Source organism: Vombatus ursinus, unplaced genomic scaffold (genome assembly GCF_900497805.2).
Source record: "Vombatus ursinus unplaced genomic scaffold, bare-nosed wombat genome assembly UNPS02007284.1, whole genome shotgun sequence".
Lineage (NCBI taxonomy): Eukaryota > Metazoa > Chordata > Mammalia > Diprotodontia > Vombatidae > Vombatus > Vombatus ursinus.
The window spans coordinates 18,338,254-18,358,621 of NW_020947062.1; the positions used below are offsets into that span (position 1 = coordinate 18,338,254).

Consider the following 20,368-nt stretch of genomic DNA (forward strand, 5'->3'; position numbering starts at 1 on the left):
GGGAATTCACTCAATGTCCTATTAAATGATGGGACATTGTTTTCTTGCTGTCTGGCCTAATAACTTTAAAGAGTTTAAAGTTTAAAGACTTCTCTAAAGAGAATCTAGAAATCATTCTTGCATATAGCTGCAATATACCTCTGTCTTCTGGTTTTAAGGTAGGAATGCCAATATTGAGGCTGTTTTGAAGAGTACCAGCAGTTAAGGTAACATTGATAGATGGTCAAAAACCTATGGGATTCTTGGTACCTTGTGTCTTCATTTTCTTACTCTGCCACTGTCACTACAGAAGTAGAAGGGAACAACTCAGAGTTGAAGGCCATTTTTTTGGGGGGTGAGGCAATTGAGGTTAGGTGACTTGCCCAGGGTCACACAGCTAGTAAGTGTTAAGTGTCTGAAGCCAGATTTGAACTCAGGTCCTCCTGACTCCAGGGCTGGTGTTCTATCCACTGCATCACCTAGCCGTCCCATGAGGGTCATTTTTTAAAATCTTCTTTTCCTTCATGAGTTTCTATGACCCAAAACTGCATCTCCAAATGCTCAGTCTGCTGGTGATGTGCCTCTTTGTACTTAACTAGGCTGGTCCTCAAAAAGCAGAACTAGTCTGCCACTAGGACAGTTTTCAAAGCCAGCCTGCCCAGCCTTCTTTCTTTCTTTGCCTTGAATGTTTATTCAATCTTCTAAAAAAGGTGAGGTTTTCATTAACAAAATAAATTGTGGAATATGAGTATAATGAAATATTAAGGTGCTATAAGAAATTACAAACATAATGAATACATAGAAATCTGAAAAAAATTGCATGAAATGATGCAAAGAGAAGTGAACAGAACTAGGAAAACATGCACAATGGTTGCAACAATGTAAATGTAAAGGACAACAACCACAAAACAACTGAAATTGAATGTGGTAAAGTTATGACCACTCAGTCCAAAATAAGATTTGAAATGACATCTACCCTCTACTCTGCTCTTTGGCAGAGTGTGGAGCATTGTATAATATCAAACTTTTTCAATCTGTTGATTCGTTATGCTGAATTTTTTTCTCTTCCTTAAAAAAGTGTTGTAAGGGATGGTTCTCTGGAAGTGGAAAATGTAAGCAATTTACGAATAAGATGTAGCAAGAAAATCTATTAAAATTATATAAGCAAAGCATGTTTGAGCAGAGTAAAAAAAGTCAAAAGTTTATTTACTAAAAGAAAATTGTTTAATATGGATATATTGCTTGCTATTACTACTACTACTACTACTACTACTACTACTACTACTACTACTACTACTACTACTACTACCACCACCACTAGCAAACATATATTATGTGTCAGGTACCGTGATTGGTGCTTTAAGAATATTATCTTGTTTTATTTTCAAAAAAGTCTGGGAGACAGGTTTTTTATAATGATTATTATCCCCATTTTACAGAAGAGGAAATGGAGGAAAATGAAGGTTTGTGACTTGGCCAGGGTCACATGGCTAGTAAGTGTCTGAGTCAGATTTTAACTCAGGCCTTCCTAATTCCAGGCTTATGGCTCTCTGTATATATTGCACTTTTATTTAAAACAAACAAACAAACAACATTTAATCATAAATAATCTCTGACTTTTCAACTGATTGAAAGGAATATTCAGTACTTAAGTGTATCAATAATCTAATCAATGGCATCTTTTTTTCACTGGTACAGATTGGGTGGGATGTGTCCAAAACAACTCATGTTAAGTGATTCTTCTTTATATACTCCCATGAATCCATAGAGAACTCACCCAGTACACCATAGGCCTTTTCGGAGAGCTTTTCACTGGAACAATGCAGCATTCAAGCTGTCTATCTGAAATAACTTATTTGCCAGTCAACCTGCTTAACTGAGTATAACTGGCATTTTATGCCACTTCTTGTATACAAGTCCTTGCTGGTATTATGCTGCAGAGAATTTATACTCAACATTCATCTTGCTACCATACACCTGTAATTTGGATTCTTTAGAGATTTGTTTGTGTGCGTTCAGCTTGGCATCACTGACATCCTTACAATTTCCCAAATGAAATATAACTAATTTTTTCCTTTCTATTCAATTCCTTGCCTTGCTGATTTTCATCTGCGTCTATTGTTACTCATGTATATGTGTACACAGATGCAAATAGGTTTGTGGGAGAGAAAGAGACTACACAAAGTATGATGGAATGTTGGATAGACAGCCTGTGGATTCTCTCTCTCTCTCTCTGACTCTTATAGACACATTTGATGTGAACAAACTGAAAGCTCAAAAGTTATAAAATGTATTTTTGTGGCAGCCTAAATAATTACTGAGTGAAAGAAAAATGTTTGTTATAATGCCTGTTGGATTTTAAGAAGTTGTTAACATAGCTATCTTCCTCACCCCTAAAATACTCCTACTGGTTTAGTTTGTGAATCTGTGGCACAGCAGAAAGATTGCTGGCATCAGAGTCATTCCTGGATTCACATCAATGTTTGACACTTACACAAGTCCATAGGCCTATATAACTCTATAGCCTCATTTTCCTCATTTGTAAAATGAAATGTTCTGAGTAGATGGTCTCTAAGGTTCCTTCTGTTTTTAGATCTAGGATTATGTGATTCTTGTCCTTTTTTTTTTTTGTTTTGTTTTTTTGGCTAAGCAACGAGGTTAAGTGACTTGCCCAGGGTCACGCAGCTAGTAAGTGATATGTGTCTGAGGCTGTATTTGAACTCAGGTCCTTCTGAATTCCGGATCAGTGCTCTATCAACTGTGCCACCTAACTGCCCCATGAATCTTGTCTTAATAATGAGCTTTCCTAAAAAGATATATGAGAATCACTCAATCATGGCCTGATCAACTTGCCTTTCGGACATTCATTTGACTGGTCATATCCAAATACCTAGGGCTTTTGACCAAGCTGACTGCTAGATAGAACTCATAACAAAAAAGAAACCCATTGGCACCATATTACCTTTGAAGTAGTCTTTGCCCCTGTGTTTTGATATATAGATGTAAAAGGACATTCTGGCTGGACACTGAATAGAATAAACAGGGTGCCCTGCAGAGTCACCTCAGGGGATAGCAGACTTTGACCTAGGACCTATTACAGTCATGACAGGTAAAAGAATAGTAACATTGTGGTTTCCATGCTTTTTAAAAAATTTTTTCTCTGTCTTAGATCAGAAAACAGGGAAGAGGAAGATAGGAAAATATTTCATAGCATTGCTAATATTTGGAGCCATTTTATTCATGCATGATATAGTGTATAAGGTATGAACTATAGGGAATTGGAAAAAAAAACCCATCACATTGTCATGGGAACAAGCAACTACATTCACCTCCTGCCTCCTAACACCTTCACTGTACACCATCTGTTTGTAACACATTCCCTGCTGAGTCTCAGGGTTCAGCTGCAGCTGATGTTTGAGGTATAATATACTTTATGTTACCTTTTTACTTCTTATTTGTTCTTTTGGAAGAAGCTAGTAGAGAAGGGGACTTAAGAATTGAGAGATACACTGGAAAGAACTTGGAGCATGAAATTGGACAAAAGGTAGAGGCAGAAAACATGCCAACAAAGGAGGGGGGGTCTAGATGACCTCTGAGACCGCATTGAAATTCTAAGATTCTAAATGTTTCCAAAGTACCTACTGGTGTGTCTGGCACAGAATACGTGTTAAAGTGGTAGCAGAGGAGGAATGGTATAATAGAAAGGACAATAGATTTGGAATCAGGAGATCTGTGTTCAAGGGTGGGCTCTGGCACTTATCAGGTTTATTATTTATAATTTACCATTTATAACACGAAGATCAAAATCAGGGTGTGTACTTGTAAAATATTTAACAACTAGGTCTTTGAAAATTTATGGCATTCTTTTAAATTTAATCTCTATTATTAGCATTTTATCTATCACTTTCTTGTCTAAAAAAATCAACAACACAATAAATCAAGCTCTGATTTGAAGCAATTGCTGACTTCCAAAGTGTAAGTTTGCACACTGAAAATCGAACATGTGGCTCTCTTGAGCAGGCTTCAGCATAGCACAGATCGGAATACTTATTTATTTATCTTACAGGGGTGTTTTTGAAGACAGCACTTTGCAAACCTTTAAAAATGTGACATTATCACTATCACTGCTAATGTAAGACACAGTCAGTCCATAAGTTTTTATTAAGTTCCTACTATGTGCCAGGTTCTATGTTAAGCATTGAAGATACAAAGAAAGGGGAAAAAAACAGGGACTGTCCTCACGGAGCTCACAATCTAACAAAGGAGACAACATGCAAACAACTAGGTACAACAAGCAAGCCACAGAAGATAAAGAGATTCTAGCCTCAAAGGAGCCCATACTCCCTGAGGATAAGTGGGGACAGTACATAGAAGGTTTACACACTAGAAATATCTCCTTAGAGCTCCAGGCTCATGTTCCCAACTTCCCATTAGGATGTTTGCATCTGGATTTTTTTCTGCTATATAAAATTCAACATGTTTAAAATGGAAATGATCACTTTTTCCATAAACCTGCCTGCCTTCCCAGCTTTTTTATTTGTGTTAATGACACCACAGTCTTCCCAATAATTTGGGCTCATAAAATTGGGTTATTTTTGATGCTTCCATTTTTTATATTCCCACATCCAATCAAGCTGTCAATTCTAACTTTTCAATATAGCTTCCTTGGGCATCATCCCTTCTACTTGTGCTGTCATCATCTTAGGTCATCTTCTTATGTCTTCCCATTGAAGCTGCTGTAACTGTTTCTTAGATGATTTTCCTCCTTACATTCCTAGAATTATACAGTCTCATTGCTGGAAGTTAGGAGGCAGGAGGTGAATGAAGCTGCTTGTTCCCATGACAATGTGATGGGTTTTTTTTACCTCAGTTCCTTATAGTTCACACCTTATCCACTATATCATGCATGAATAAAATGGCTCCAAATGTTAACATAGCTGTGATATATTTTCCTGTCTTCCTCTTCCTTGTTTTCTGATTTAAGACAGGGAAAAAATGAAAAAACAAAACAAAACATGGAAACCACAAGCATTTGGAAAAATGCTAATAATACAGATTAAATTTAAAAGAATGCCATAAATTTTCAAAGACCCAGTTGTTAAATATTTATAAGCACACACCCTGATTCTGATCTTCATGTTATAAATGAGAGTGAAAAAGTTGGCATCTGAAGATGCCAACTAGTATAGTCCATAGATCAACAAGAATCTTCTTTACAACATACTTAATGAAAACTCATTCAGTTTTCTAATGAAGCCTTTCAATGAAGAACTCACTATCCTCAGAGACAGCCTCGTCTACTTTTGGATAGTCCTAATTATATAACATTTTTCTATACATACAGCCTAGATTTACCTCTTCTCAATTTCTGTCCTGTGATAGGACTAATATTTATCTGCTTTTCTCTGATGCGGTTTTTTCCCCCTCACCTACAACATGGGCTTGGACCAGGCCATCCCTCCTTCCCTCTTTTGACAGGGATTAGCTTTCCCTAAACAGTGGACAAAGATATCCCCAGGATGTGATTGGCTCAAGCTTACCCAATACAGCTTCCTGATTACCCAAAATCCTAAGCGCAGGCAGTCTGGACCATTGAAGTCATGGTGTCCTTCATCACATCTTGGTCTGATGACCAGATTAATTTTCATGTGGAGATGAGAGACTGCATTGGGAGAAGCTAAGTGCTAGTATATCTTTGCTGTATCTGGGCAGAGAGAACCTCATTTTTATACTTTCAAGTGTCCAATGACTTATGAGTGTCTCATTTTGTCCTAACATGAAATCTGTACTAAGAGAGTGCTATTGCTCGAGCCACCTCACACTCATCCATTGTTCACTGAGTAATGTTTGGGGCAGCTAAGTGGTATGGAGGGTAGAGATCCAGGTCTAAAGTCAGGAAAACTGGAATTCAAATCTGGTATCAGATACTTACTAGATATGTGACTCTGGACAAGTCATGTAACTTGTTTGCCTCAGTTTCTTCATCTGTAAAATGGGGATAATAATAGCGCCTATCTCCCAGGGTTGTTGTGGGGATTAAATGAGAAAATAATTGTAAAGAGCACTTATTGTAGTACTTGGTATATAGTTAAGTACTATGTAAATGTTAGTTGTGATTATTATGATTATGCCATTCCTATTCCACCTGACATTCCTTTAAATACATCAATAAAGCTATCATGTGTCCCCCTAATTTTCTCTTCTCTAGGCTAAAGGTACCAAGTTCTGTGGATCATTATATGACTGGAACTTTATTCACTTCACCATTCTGGTTACCTTCCTCTGGATACTCTCTAGCTTACCAAAATCCTTCCTAAAATATGGTGCCCAGAATGAAACATAATACTCCAGATGTGATCTGATGATATTAGAATGAAACAGTACACATTTCCCTAATCCTGAACACTCTGATTCTCTTAATATAGCCTAATAATATTGCATTAGTTTGCTTGGCTGCCTGAAATATAGGACTTCAATTTACACTGCATCCTATTACACATGGCCCAATATTCTAGCCTAGCATTTTGTCCTGAGGTTGCTAACTAGTATGTTAGCTATCACTTCCAATCCATATTCCTTTCTCCACTTAATATTGGATATGATGTCTGAGTCATGTTCCTAATGTATTGCTCCGATTTTATGACTCTACCCAAAGAACCTCCACCCTGGTTTCCTTCTACTATACTCATTTGAATTTTTAAAAAAAAAATTTTTGTCTAGACCTGCCATGGCATCAGTAAAGGGAATTTCTGGCCCCTATCAGTACAACTTGGCAACTGTTCTGCAGCTGGTCTCTCAACTGCAGGTTGGTTGACTTCTATTAAAGTGTAGGTTTGGTTCTTGCTAAAATACAGAATTTATACCAACAAAGGCTCCATATAATAACTTAAAACTAACTGATAAAAATTGACTAGATACACTAATCTCCAAATGATCTTACAGTAGTTAAGTAGAGGAAAAGTGTTAGTGGAATTTAGTGTACTTTTTAAAAAATTATTACTTCAAATTAAATAGTCAGGAAAACTGCCTATTAATTGAATTCTGAATCACAGAAAGCAGAAATGCAAAATGAGGGAGATAATAAGAATTTACTGTTAATAATGACACAATCCTAATGAACCCACTTATCTATGGAACTCCAAGCCCTTTTGCCTAACTCATGTCGTTTTTTATACTGTCTTCATGGCACATTAGGTGGGTTTGTAATTCTCATGTTCTCCAAAGTAAAACTGAGGTACAGGAGAAAGAAATATACTTGTCTTGGGAAAGGAATAGAGCAGGGAACATAAATTTGAGGCAATGTGGTGTAATATAAAGAGTATTGGTCTAGGAGTCGGGGGAAATCATTTAATTTGAGACTGAGGTCTCAGTTTCCACATCTAGTATCACCTACCTCACAGGCTTGTTGTGAGGCTCAAATAAGATAAAATATGTGAAGTACTTTGCAAACCTTAGCATACTATTTTTCTTAATTGTTATTATTCCTGTTGTACTTGGATTCTAGTGCTGTCTCTGTCTCCTAATTCTTGGCATAACTTTGGGATAGTTAATTTCTTTTTTTAGGCCTTGGTTTGGGCAAAATTGAACATACTTCATTTTTAAAAGTGGCCACATTCCTGAAATTTCTCTGTATATTCATTTAAAATACTTGAGGTACATTTTTTTCTTTAAGGGAACCACAGATGGGAATGCTTTTATCACAACAATGACTTTTTCCTTCCTCTTCTCCCCTTTCCCATGCTGTGCTGTTATATCCATTTTATACAGTAAGTTCCACTTATCTTTCATTAAGTTTTCTTTAAGCAGAGCCTACTTGCTTAAATTAAAAATTAAAAAATTAAGAAATTAAAAAGGGAAAGAGAATAAACAAAAACACAATAAACCATAGTAGGAAGCTTCTACATTAGATAATGAGAAAGCACCACTGAATATAATCCCATCCAATCTTGGTTTTCAAAGCCTTCCTTAATCTTCCTGCTCTAGTATCTAACCTCCTTCCCCCTGTACATGCACTTTCTATTCTTGTCAAGTCAGTCTCTTCTTTCTTTCAATATAATTGCCCATCCCAACGCAGGAGGCCCTTTCCCATATCCATACCTGTTCAAGCTGTTCTACTTTTTGGGAAGGCCTCCCCTATTTTTCTTCTTTTAAGAGAGACCTTTCTTCCTTCAAGGCCCAGCTTATGTTCCACCTCCTCCAGGAGGTCTTCCTTGACTGACTACTCCAAGTCCTCATTCATCTTTTGCTTTTCTTAGTCCCCACCAATTGCTATAGCCTTCCCCTTCAAAGTTACATTCCATTTTCTCTTAATGTATGTAATTATTCACATATTGACTTTACTGACATGTAGTAAGTACTTAATTAATCTGATACTTATGCACTGTCTTGAATCATTCACTAATCGTTTCATATGTTTTAGTTCTCTCTTATCACCTTATGTTCTCTTCGAAGCCAGGGAATGATAATGTTACCCGATTCCCTTTCGCATCCCTGCACTGTCTACCACACGGCTAGCACCCTTCAAGGTGGTTTATTTCAATGTTTAAAATAAATTATTTGAATTGAATCAAAACCCTGTCAAATTGAACCCAGGGCTTTGTTTGTACAAAGCTGCTGGTTAATTGATTTTTATCTCTTAATTTGCCATGGTGTGCCATAGATGCTGCTTCCAGCACAGAAACTTACATAGCTTGCAAAAATCTTTTCATTGGGTTTGATGTGTCTCCTGATCTCACAGTCAGTTGGTTGAATGATCGTGATCCCATCATCCGAAAAGACGTAAAACACGTTTCCCACACTGAGACCTTTCAGAAAAACAGGACGAGAAAACCAGAATAATCATTATGTCCTTTCAGCCAGTTTCCCATGGACCATCAAAGATATTGCCTCGCATAAAACTGGCTGTTACGATGTAGCTGGTATAGTCACAAAATGAAACTTTGTGGCATGAGAAGTGGGGGGGAAGTCAGTGAAGAAGATGCATTGGCTTAGTGGTGTGCATGGCAGGCAGTCATAAAGCATTTTGGAAGTCTCATGAATCAGTAAATTTGGAATCTGAGGGGTTCTCATGACAAGAGGCCTCTTCCATCAAAAATTATTTCTCTCTTGCTTCAGCATCAGTGGCTTCTCCTATTACTTTTCCAGTGAGAAATAGGCCATCATATATATTTGACCTTTACTGGTATAGAAGGAAACAACTCCTTTCATCAAAAATGAACACGTTTGATTAAACTTAATGTTTAAATGCTGCAGAATGTAGCCTCTTTGAAGGCAAGGGCTATTTTACCCCACCCCCCACCTCCCCCCTACCCCCAATTCCCCTCATTTTTTTTTCCTTTTTGCCGTTGCATCACTAATACTTAGTACAGTTTCTCAAGCACACACAAAGGCTCTGTGATTTCATCTGTGCAGAAAACTCCTAATCTGGGAACATTTTCCAACAACAAAGATTGTACTCTTGTCTATGATTTAGTCTTAAGGAGTTACCTGAGGCACCAAGAGGTTAAACTATTAGATTAGGGTCACACAGCTAATAAATTTCAAGGATTGGAATGAAATACAAGACTTCCTGACTTCAGGCTTCCTGGCATTCCACCTACTCTACCACAGTTACCTATTTATACAGTAGAGGCTTAATAAATCTTCAATGAAATGAACTAAATCTTTATAATGAAGCTTCTTGGCATGGCAGTTATACAATGCTCTAATCAAACTGGGGCATTCCAGAGCTTCAGAAATACCATTTTACAACGGAATCCTCTATTAAGATAGACATTTATTTTTCTCTATGTTTCTTGGAATTTGTGGCTGAAAAACTGAAACCTAACTTCTCTGGTTCTTTCAAAGGACACATGCAAGAGCAATAAAGTTGTTTATGTTTTCCATTACATTTAAGATCTTTTTGCAGCAATGCAGTAAGAAAGAGCCTTGTTCCCATTTCCAAAGGGCACAGCTGATCTTGTCTTTACCAAATGTTCTAATCAAAGTAGGGAGAAACATAGAATCACACAGTGACAGAGTTAGAAGGATGATAAGCTCATGGATCTAGATCAGGAAGAGTATCTAGTCCAGCATTCGACATCTAGTCCAATGGGGCAGTTAAGTGGCACAATGGAGACAATGCTGGGCTTGGAGTCAGAAAGATTCATCTTCCTGAGTTCAAATCTGGCCTCATACATTTATTATCTGTGTGACCTTGGGCAAGTCATTGAATCTTGTTTGCTTCAGTTTCTTCATCTGTAAATGAGCTGGAGAAGAAAATGTCAAACCACTCCAGTATCTTTGCTAAGAAAATCCCAAATGGGACCACAAAGAGTCAGACATGACTGAAACAACTGATCAACAAAGTCCAACATCCTAATATACAGATGGGGAAATGAAGACCAAATTGGTCCAAGCTCATACAGTGACTCTGGTCTTGCTGGGTGTGCTGGTTTTGACCTTGATCTTCTTTCTATTGCACCTTATTACTTCTATTTCAAAGTCATCAGAATAGAGATTTAGAGCTAGAAGAGAGGCAAGAGGTAATCTAGTTCAATATCCTCATTCTACAGATGAGGAAACTGATGCTTAGAGTGAAAATGACTTGTACAAGGTCACAGAAGTGGAAAATAGCAGAGCCAGCACTTCATTCAAAGTGGTTTACTAAAATTCCACTGCACTATGTGGCTTTGCATTAATGTTGTTAAAACCAGAAGCCTTTTGAGTTTGAAAGAATGCTGGATAGATGCAGACAAATAAGAACTCCTTTCTTGGTCCCCAAGCTAACTAGTGTCTTCCCTTCTAATGCACCCTTATAAACGCTTTGTATGTGTTTTTTACATCCTTCCATCCATCCATCTATGTATGTTGTCTTTCCAAATACAGCACATTAAGAAAATGAACACTTTTAATTGCATAAAATTGGAAAACTTTTACACTCAAAAAAGACAATGCAGTTAAGCAAGTGCTGATAAAGGCCTGAAATCCATGATAGATAGGCATATGATTAAAATGTTTAAGAACAAGAAACAATCCCCAATAGATTAGAGGATATAAATAGGTCAGAGGATATAAGCAGGCATTTTTCAAAAGAATAAACACAATCAAACAATAATCATATGAAAAATGCTCAAAGTCACTAAAAAAAAAAAGCTGAAGGGAGGAGAACCAGGAGAAAATTCATACCATTATTACAATGTTGCAAAACAACAATAACAACAACAGCAACTTTGAAAGCTTAAGCACTGTAATCAATAAAATAAACACCCACTTTCAGATGATGAAGTCTGCTATCATCTCTTGACAAAAACATAAAGGACTGAAGGTGCAGAATGAGATTATACACACACACATACACACACACATTTGCACACGTGGTCCATATGCACTTTTATTTTTTGCTTGACCACAGTCAAGGGAGAGTTTTAGAAAATTTTTGAGAGGGACAGAACTGGGGTAAAGGTGGTAAGGGTAGGAATATGATAAAAGAAAAGAATACCGTGTCAAAGAAACAGATGCACAGAAGAGGACAGAAAGAGGTTCAAAGGGAATCATAGATGAGTGGAATAGCTTTGAAACTACTATGTTGAATTTATTACATAATTTTAAATAAAGTTTCATGTAATGGAATTTTGTGGTTTCATGTAGAATCCTATTTTTCTGCTCTTTATTTATGGAATTGCTTAAATTTGTTGGTGTGTGTCAACTTCAGAATAATGAAAACATTTAAAAGAAATGGAATGTGAGCTCTATGAGAGCAGGTATTGCCTTTATACCTAGTGCCTACCAAGGTGCCCAAGATGAAGTAGGTGTTTAATAAATGCTTGTTGATTGATTAAGTACAAAGAATTGGAAAGTAAAGGTGGTACTTGATGTAAGTCTTGAAGGAAGTAAAGGATCTTAAAGGAATGAGGGGAGAAGAGGGTACATTCTGGGTATGGGGGACTGTGCCTGCGAAGGCACAGAGCTGTAATGTCATGAATCAGAAATAGAAATCAGGCCTGTTAGGATGGAAAGCAGAGTGTGTGAAGGGGAGAAATGTTTGATAAGTAAGCCTGGAAAAATAAATCTGGAGTCGAATTGTGAAAGGCTTTAAAAGCCACACAGAAGAGTTTGTATTTTATCCTAGAGGAAGGAGGAAGACCAGGGAATGACTTGGTCAGACCTTGGTTTTAGGATCATTAATTTGGCTCCTTTGGGGAGGATAGACTGGAGAAAGATGAGACTTGACACAGAAGATCAATTAGGAAATTATTCCAATGGTGCAGATGAGTGCAAATGAGGGCCTGACGAGGGCAGATTTGGGAGCAGAGAGAAGGAAAGGCTTCCAAGAGAAACTAGGGAGGTAATAAATAAATTGAAATGAGCTGAATTGGATAAGTAAATAGAAGCAGAGGAATTAGACTAGAAGAGACCATAGTCTTAGTCATAGACACAAAGGACCATCAATGTCCTTAAGAAGTCACTTATTTTACAGGTGAAGAAACTGAAGGCAGGGATGGGACTTTGTCTGAAATCTCTTAAGATGCAATAAAATATGATCCATGTTCAAATTCTGCTCAACATTATTTTGTTGAGGATTCTACCAGGATTCTAGAGTCTCAATTAGGAATTTTCATTCTGATTGCAGAAAAGCCAGCTATTAGAGCATTCTGGTAAGAAGGAATACCATGACACAGTTCACTGTAAACTGCAAGAACTCCAGATCATGCTGCATGTGGAAGCTTCACTGTATGAATTTTGTTGCTACTTGTGCTGAGAATGGTGACCTTGAACACTGGTTCTATGAATGATGCCACGATGGCTATATCCATGCCATGGGACTGAGTAGGAGAGGGATTCAAGTATTACATGATGATACGGGAAAAGATGATGCATTTATCCAGTGGTGGCACCACTGCTAGATTTTAACTTCTCTAATATCTATCAGTAGCTTGCAAATATCCAAATTTTGAAAACAGGTAGGTAAGTTGCTGATCCCCATGCTGTATGAATCCTGACACCTATATGTGCTTGAACCTTTGGAAAGTTTGTAATTACAAGGCAGGAGAGCTGTCATTTTTGAGTCCTTTGAAATTAAAATGCCATTGGCAGATGCAAACATATAGCTAGCTGACAAAGTGGCAAGTCCATAATGAAGCTTCATACGTCTTCTTAAGATAAGAGCAATGAGGACCTGTAGTGGTTATAATTGGCCTTTCTGGTACCAGGTATGACATACTCAAGTCATTTTAGGTTCCATTTGGAAGGTTGAATTTTTGCCTGTGGTCTACCAATTGTTTATTTAAGGGACCTGGCTACCTTCTTACAAATATATACATATATATATATACACACACACATATATATGTGTGTGTGTAAAATATGTGTATATATACATATGTGTGTATATGCACACATATATATTATATGCTTATATAATATATATACACATACATATACAGATATATATGTGGAGTTTTATTATTTGTACTTTTTTTGTCCTTGAGAAGAGGCAAGGTGGCATCAATAGTGGGTAGAGAGCCAGCCTTGGAGTTAGGGGTGACTGGGGCCCAAGAATAGCTTGTGAAACATAATAGCTGTGTGCCCTTGGATAAGTCATTCAGGAAAAATAATTCTTTACTAGGTATAATTATCTTTTTAAAAAAGTCATGATGATGTATATATTACATTACATTTTTATATTTTTTTTCTTTTTTCACCAAATCCGTTCTACAATATCCTATAGAATGTGAAGTTTCCATGAAACACTGTCCCAAAACCTTATCCCGTGGTAGGTACAGGAGTAAGAGCACTGGTTCTAGAATCAGATGAATTGAGTTCAAGTTCAAAGGCTTTGCCTTTTACCATATTTCACCATATCATCGTCACAGATTTTACACCAATTTTTTTGTATGTAGCAGCTAAGTAAGTAAATGCTACATACATATTTATTGGCTTATCATAACCAAATCGTAATTTTTTGTGTATATTGGACTTTTCAATTCTCCTTTAGTGGTTGCCATTAAAAGGATGTGTCTATTCTACTTAAGGCACATTTCTTAAAATTCCAAATATTTCTTCTTCAAGGAGTCTTTGCTTCTGATTCTTTTAAGCATCTCTCTCTCTCTCTCTTTCTCTGTCTCTCCCTCCCTGCCCAATTTCTCCCTCTATCTCTCCCTCTCTTCCTCCCTTCTCTCCTCTCCACTCCCCTTCCCTCTCCAATCCCCAGAAATCTCTCTGCTCTCTCTCCAATCTCTTCTCTCTCAAAAACACATATTTCTCCTGGTATCCAATCAGGTAATCATGACAGTTAACACCCAAGCTCCGAGAACTGGAGATCTAGCTGCTTAATATAGCACAGGGGTGGGAAGCCTATGGCCTCAAGGTCACATGTGGCCCTCTAGGTCCTCAAGTGTAGTCCTTTGACAAACTTTGAAGTTTGGATTCAGTCAAAGGGCCACACTTGAGGACCTAGAGGGCCTGATGTGGCCTTGGGGCCATAGGTTCCCCACTCCTGGTATAACCAAAGGCCTATCAGTCTATCCCCAACAAAACTTTTCATGGAAGTTTTTTACTTTAAATGACAAGGTCAACCCCTCAAGGAAAGACCAGTCCCATTTTCTTGAAACAATATTTGTTTTCACTGACTCTAGAAAGGATTTTCAAATTAAATCTTCACAAAGGTAATGCTTGAAATTTTGAGGGAAATTTCTGCATGTGCTTGAGGGTTCAGTAAATAAACCACTCTAGGAATATGATTCAAGAAATAGCCTGAAGGTTTGCTTTTGTTTAAAATGCTTTGGTTATCACTGGATGCATTTGGATGTAACCTTTTTTCTTCTTCTTTTGTTTTAGAAAGCCTTCTTTTCCCCTTTAAATTGCAGGAGTTCTTTATGTTGGCAAAAAAACTGACCCTTCAAATCATTGAATCATACACTTAAAGCTGGAAGGGATCCCAGAAACCATTTAGTTTAACCTCTTCATTTTATAGATGAAAAAACTGGGATCTACCAACAAAGTACTGTATTTCACCACATAATTGTCACACCCTGTTTTTTAAGTCCAAAAATTGGTTTATAACCTTTCATTGCATAATTGTCACACGGCATCATTCTGTTTGTCACACTGCTTAAAAAGGTAAACAGAGCAGCAATGTATTCACCAGTGGTATATGGATACACATTTATCTCTCACACATTGCAAGCCACAAGCCTAGAATTCTCAGCGCACATATGTTGTCAGTATATTTCTGAAACCCGACTTGTGTGGTTTGTTTAGAGCACTGCAGTACTAACCATATTGTCACTCAACCCGATTAAGAGCAGTAGGGCAAAGGGTAAGTCACATGATATGGTAAGACTTGCACCGTCCCAATTTTAATGTGTATTCACGAGTATTCCATGCATCCTAATCTTGTACCAAAGACAGTTTAGTAATAAATGATTTTTAAGTAATACCAGCACAATTTTGTTTTTAAAAGCTTCACTTAATGGTCACACCACACTTTTTCGCAAAAAAAAAAAATTGGTGTAAAATCTGTGACGATGATATGGTGAAATATGGTAAAAGGCAAAGCCTTTGAACTTGAACTCAAGTCATCTGATTCTAGAACCAGTGCTCTTACTCCTGTACCTACCACGGGATAAGGTTTTGGGACAGTGTTTCATGGAAACTTCACATTCTATAGGATATTGTAGAACGGATTTGGTGAAAAAAGAAAAAAAAACTTTACCCTCTGAAATATCAGATATGAAATTATGCATATACCAGAAAAACTAATTATGTATTTCAATTTTGTGGTATGAAAATAGACTTAGTTTTCTCTATTTTGGTCCCAAATTTCTCTGACCTTTATTATGAGGCTATTTTGTGTCTGTCAGCTCCCTGCAGTGATTAGCATTTATGGGATTATTTTAGAAAATGTTTCCTTAGTTAGTCTTTTTCTTAATCTTCTGAAAAAGCACTAAACCACATAGTAGTGCCCTAATTTTGTTTTTGGGAAAGTGGGAAAAAAAATGTTCAGGCTTCCACTTTACCCCCATCATACTTGATTACAGTGTGTGTGTGTGTGTGTGTGTGTGTGTGTGCTCGCGCGTGTGTGCTGTGCATGTGTGTGTAGGCATACTACCTCCCTTTAACTCCAAACCCTATTAGCTTCTAAGTTTCTTGAGAGCAGAGACCATGTCATTTTCATCTTTGTATGTCTAGTGCCCAGCACAGGGCCTTGAATATAGTAGACACTAAAATGTTTTTAACTGATATCTTTTCTTTTAACATAGTAGACATTTAACAAATACCTGTCAAATTAAATGAAACGGAATTGCTTTTTTGGTAAGCACGTCAGAAATAGAATCTAAAAGAGAAATAAGCCAAAGCACAGTTAATGATGGAAAATGACCATCTACTGCTATTTAAATGTATTAAAATGTTTTAAATGCTTTTTAAAAAATGCAATCACATAGAAAAGAACAGGAAATAAAGTAGATGTTGGTCAAATGGGGAATGTCTAAATAAATTGTGGTAGTGGTAAATGAATGTAATGGAGTATTATTGTGCCATAAAAATGATGAATATGAAACTTTTCTCTGGAAACTTGTGAGGACATATGAACAGATATAGAGAAGTAAACAGAATCTGGAAAACAATATATACAATAACTACGATAATATATATGGAAAGAACAAAAAAGCTCAAACTGAATGCTGTGTAGTTATGGTGATTAAGTTTATTCCCCAAGGACAGGTAAGAAAATGTATGTCCTCCCCACTTCTTTGCAAAGGCATATGTGGGGGGACTATACGTGTGGAACATAGCGTATCGTGTCCCATTTGGTTGACATATTGTTTAGCTTTGTTGAATTGATTTTTTTCTTCTTTTGTTTTGTTATAAGAAATGGCTCAGAGGGGAAGGGAAGGAGGGATATATCTTGAAATGGAGAGGATTAAAAATACTAAAATTAATGAAAAAGAAAAAAGTGCCATCACATTAAAAGAATGAGAACTGAATGCTAGGTATTCTCTGGGGACCATCTATTTTCAGAAAAATGGGACTCAATGGTACCCAAGCCAGTGCATTCTAATGCAAATTCCCTAACATGGACAATTTTCTGTTTTAATGGTTCCCTCAGCCCCAGAATCAAGAGTTGTTCTTTCCCAGATTATAATCTTTGGGGCAGCTAGTCCTTCATGAAGTTCACGGGCAAATAGATGTTGAGTACACTGAGGCTGGCAGAGGTGGGAGTATCCCAGTGAAAGATGGCCTGTTATGAAATTGTTAGGGTCAATGAACATATGGGAAAAAAGCAAAACCAAGTGTGGGACTTCAGTACCTTCTTCTCGCCAAAGTATGTTTGCGACTGCAGCACACCAGCATTGGGAGAGCCAGGAAGTCATTGAGAGCAGGAAATAAAAAAAAAAACAAAACCAAAGCCACATCAAAACTTTCATTAGAACAACTTCATTAAACAGCTATTTTAGTAATCACTTCTCACAAAAACTACAGCATTCGATCTTTCTGCATATGGTACAAGTGCAATTACAAGAAGGAACTCATACCCCTATAAGCACCAAAATTACCTTCTGGGTATAGACTTGGATCTCAAGAACATGCCATTTTGATTCTAAGATAACAGTACTCTCAGTAATGCAACAGTTTCTTTTATTTAAAAAAAAAATTAATAAAGAGTGGGGAACATCTGGTTGAAGTTAGGAACTGATTCCTGAAGCTACTCTTTGATTCTACTGATCTCCTAAGAACTCAACATGGTACTTTTACTTAGGATCCAGTATTCTTTAGGGATGCTTGCTTGAACGTTGACATTTGTAATACTTCTAATTTAGCAAAGTTAAAGGGAGAATGGCTGATGATGAAGGAAGTCACCTTCACAGAAGCTCAAGCAGAATAACCTCTGACTGACTGAAGACACATGTTTATAGCAATCTCATTTAGTAATAGTAATAATAGCAGCTAGCATTCATATGGAATGTTAATGTGTGCAAAGTGCTTTACAAATATCTCGTTTGATACAACTCTGGGAATTAGGTGCTATTATTATCCCCATTTTACAGATTAGGAAACTGAATCAAAGAAAGGTTAAGTAATTCATTCAGGGTCACACAGCTAGAAAGTATCTGAGGTAGGAATTGATCCCAGAGGTGGAACTGATTAAAGTAAGATGTTTCTCTATGCATGAGTCAAACTATAAAGCTTGTCCAGGCAGGAATCAGATTTAGGAGCCCTCAGCAACCCAGTGAAAAGTCTTCCTGCCTTAGAGCTCTCAGAACTCTGTGTTTGGGCCCCTCTTGACTCATCAATGACTGCATACTAGTTTGTATTTTGATTATATGTGTACCTGTATACCTATGCTAGATGATGGGCTGCTTGAGAACATGGAAACTGTTTTATTCAACTTTGTACTGAATAATTATTCAGTATTATTCAACTTACTCAATTCAGTACTGCACAGTGCCTTCTACACACAAAGATGGTGTTACACAAATATGGAATCCAGATTGAGCCTCATGGATCCTGAGGCACATGTAGACTGGACAGCTGGGAATATGAATTCAGGGATGCCTAAGAAATTCTCTCCTTCCCCTTCTGACCTTCCCACCTCAAACCAGAGCCAAAAGGAATCTTAGAGGTCGTAGGGTCTAATCCTGGCCACCTTGGTGTCCCATTTCCACAAGGATTGTTGATACTTGAAATTCCACCATTAGTAAACACTCTGTCCATTAAAATGCAAATACTGACTTTAGGGGGAGGAGGACAAAGTGGTAGCAAGGTCTATATTATTCTGAGTCAATAACCCTTCAGTGTAATTGATTTTCAGATCAATTTTTACAAAGAAAGAAGATGAGGATATGAGGAGCTAGAGAGGGGAGATGCAACCCAGTGAGGAAACGGCACAGAAATGGGAGGCCAGAGGCACTTAAAATAAACTTTCATTGGGCAGACGTTGAATTCACCTCCATAAGGGTGAAGAATGGCAATGCTAGCCCTGATCCTGGATGGGGGTATCAAGGCCAAAAGGATGTGGGACAGCAAAGTCAGTGGAAACTAATACTAATAATAACTATTAGTTATTAGCTGACATTTATGGGGTAGCTTATGGATAGCAAAGTGCTCATTTGATTAATTTTATTCCATGATAACCTTAGATTTGCAATTTGACATTGCTCAATCTATTTATTCACGAGTTCTTAACCTTGGATCTGAGAACTTGTTTTATTTTAATTACTTTTTTTTATATTTTGATAATTGCATTTCAATATAGTTGGTTTCATTTGTAATCCTATGTATTTTATTTCATGCATTTAAAATATTATTCTGAGAAAGGGTCCATAGGTTCCCCTCCACATACACAAATTTCCTGGTGTACAGCACAGTAAGGCTAAAATCATTCCAGGTTTGGCCAACCCAGAAAGGGCCATGAGGAGAACCTTCTAAGGAAGACAACAGTCCAAAGGTTTAGATGCTGCAAATGTAATCTGTTGGACTTTCTTTTCTTGCTTTGCAATTATCTTCCATGAAAAGACAGGTTGCTGCAGCTCATGGCAAACTGTATGCAGAATTTTTGTACTGAAAATCACCAACTCTTCTCACTTTAACCTTTGTTTTTTATGAGATGGTTATCAAATCTAAGTGAGTCCTATCTACCTTTTGTGGTGAGACAACCATGGTTAGTCCCCCAAACAACATCTGTGTTCCCACAGTTGTAAAGGCTGGCCTCTTTTGTCCAGACCAAGATAGGTACTCTGGATTAAAAGCAAGCAAGAAACTACATCTTGTGAATATATATTATTTCTAAAGAAATTTAAAGATGAAAATCCCCCACAAACTTACGGGTCTTCCTGGCTGAATCTTCAATAAAGAGAGAAGAAATATCCTCATCGACACCTACTTCATTCTTAGCAATGCATGTGTAGGCTCCTGTATCTTCATAACGCACACTGTTGATGTAAAGTTCACTTCCATTGGCTATTTAAAAATAAAAAAAAAGATTTAAACTAATCCGAGACTTTTAGCTCTGGCCTTACCTTATTTATGTCTACATTTATAAAAAGCTCATTGTACTTACCCAGGGCCCTGAGACCTGAGACCTCATTACTTCTTGCTATCTCAATAACTCTCTAGTCATATCTGACTCTGTGACCCCATTTGGGGTTTTCTTGGCAAAGATACTGGAGTGATTTGCCATTTCCTTCTCCAGCTCATTTTACAGATAAGGAACTGAGGCAAACAGAGTTTGCTTAATAAGTGTTTGAAGCCAGATTTGAACTCAGGAAAATGATTCTTCCTGACCCCAGGCTGGGAATTCTATCTGCTGTGCTACCTAGCTGCTCTCATAAGACTGTGGCTAGAGCTAAATGGGACCTCAAAGGAGTCACTTAAAAATGATGCAACTGAGCTCATGAAGGTTCAAAGT

The 20,368-nt window shown here is 37.3% G+C and overlaps 1 protein-coding gene across 1 annotated transcript in view; it reads right to left on the reverse strand.

Annotated features, from left to right (window-relative positions):
• The window catches only part of FSTL4 (follistatin like 4), a 772,743-nt gene that overhangs the window by 39,730 nt on the left and 712,645 nt on the right, over window positions 1-20,368 (reverse strand). Inside the window, exons 10-12 of the mRNA XM_027849341.1 lie at window positions 19,786-19,920; window positions 17,270-17,296; window positions 8,665-8,783 (exon numbers count right to left, since the gene is read on the reverse strand). Of these exons, the coding sequence (XP_027705142.1) occupies window positions 8,665-8,783; window positions 17,270-17,296; window positions 19,786-19,920 (281 nt within the window). The remainder of the gene's footprint in view (window positions 1-8,664; window positions 8,784-17,269; window positions 17,297-19,785; window positions 19,921-20,368) is intronic.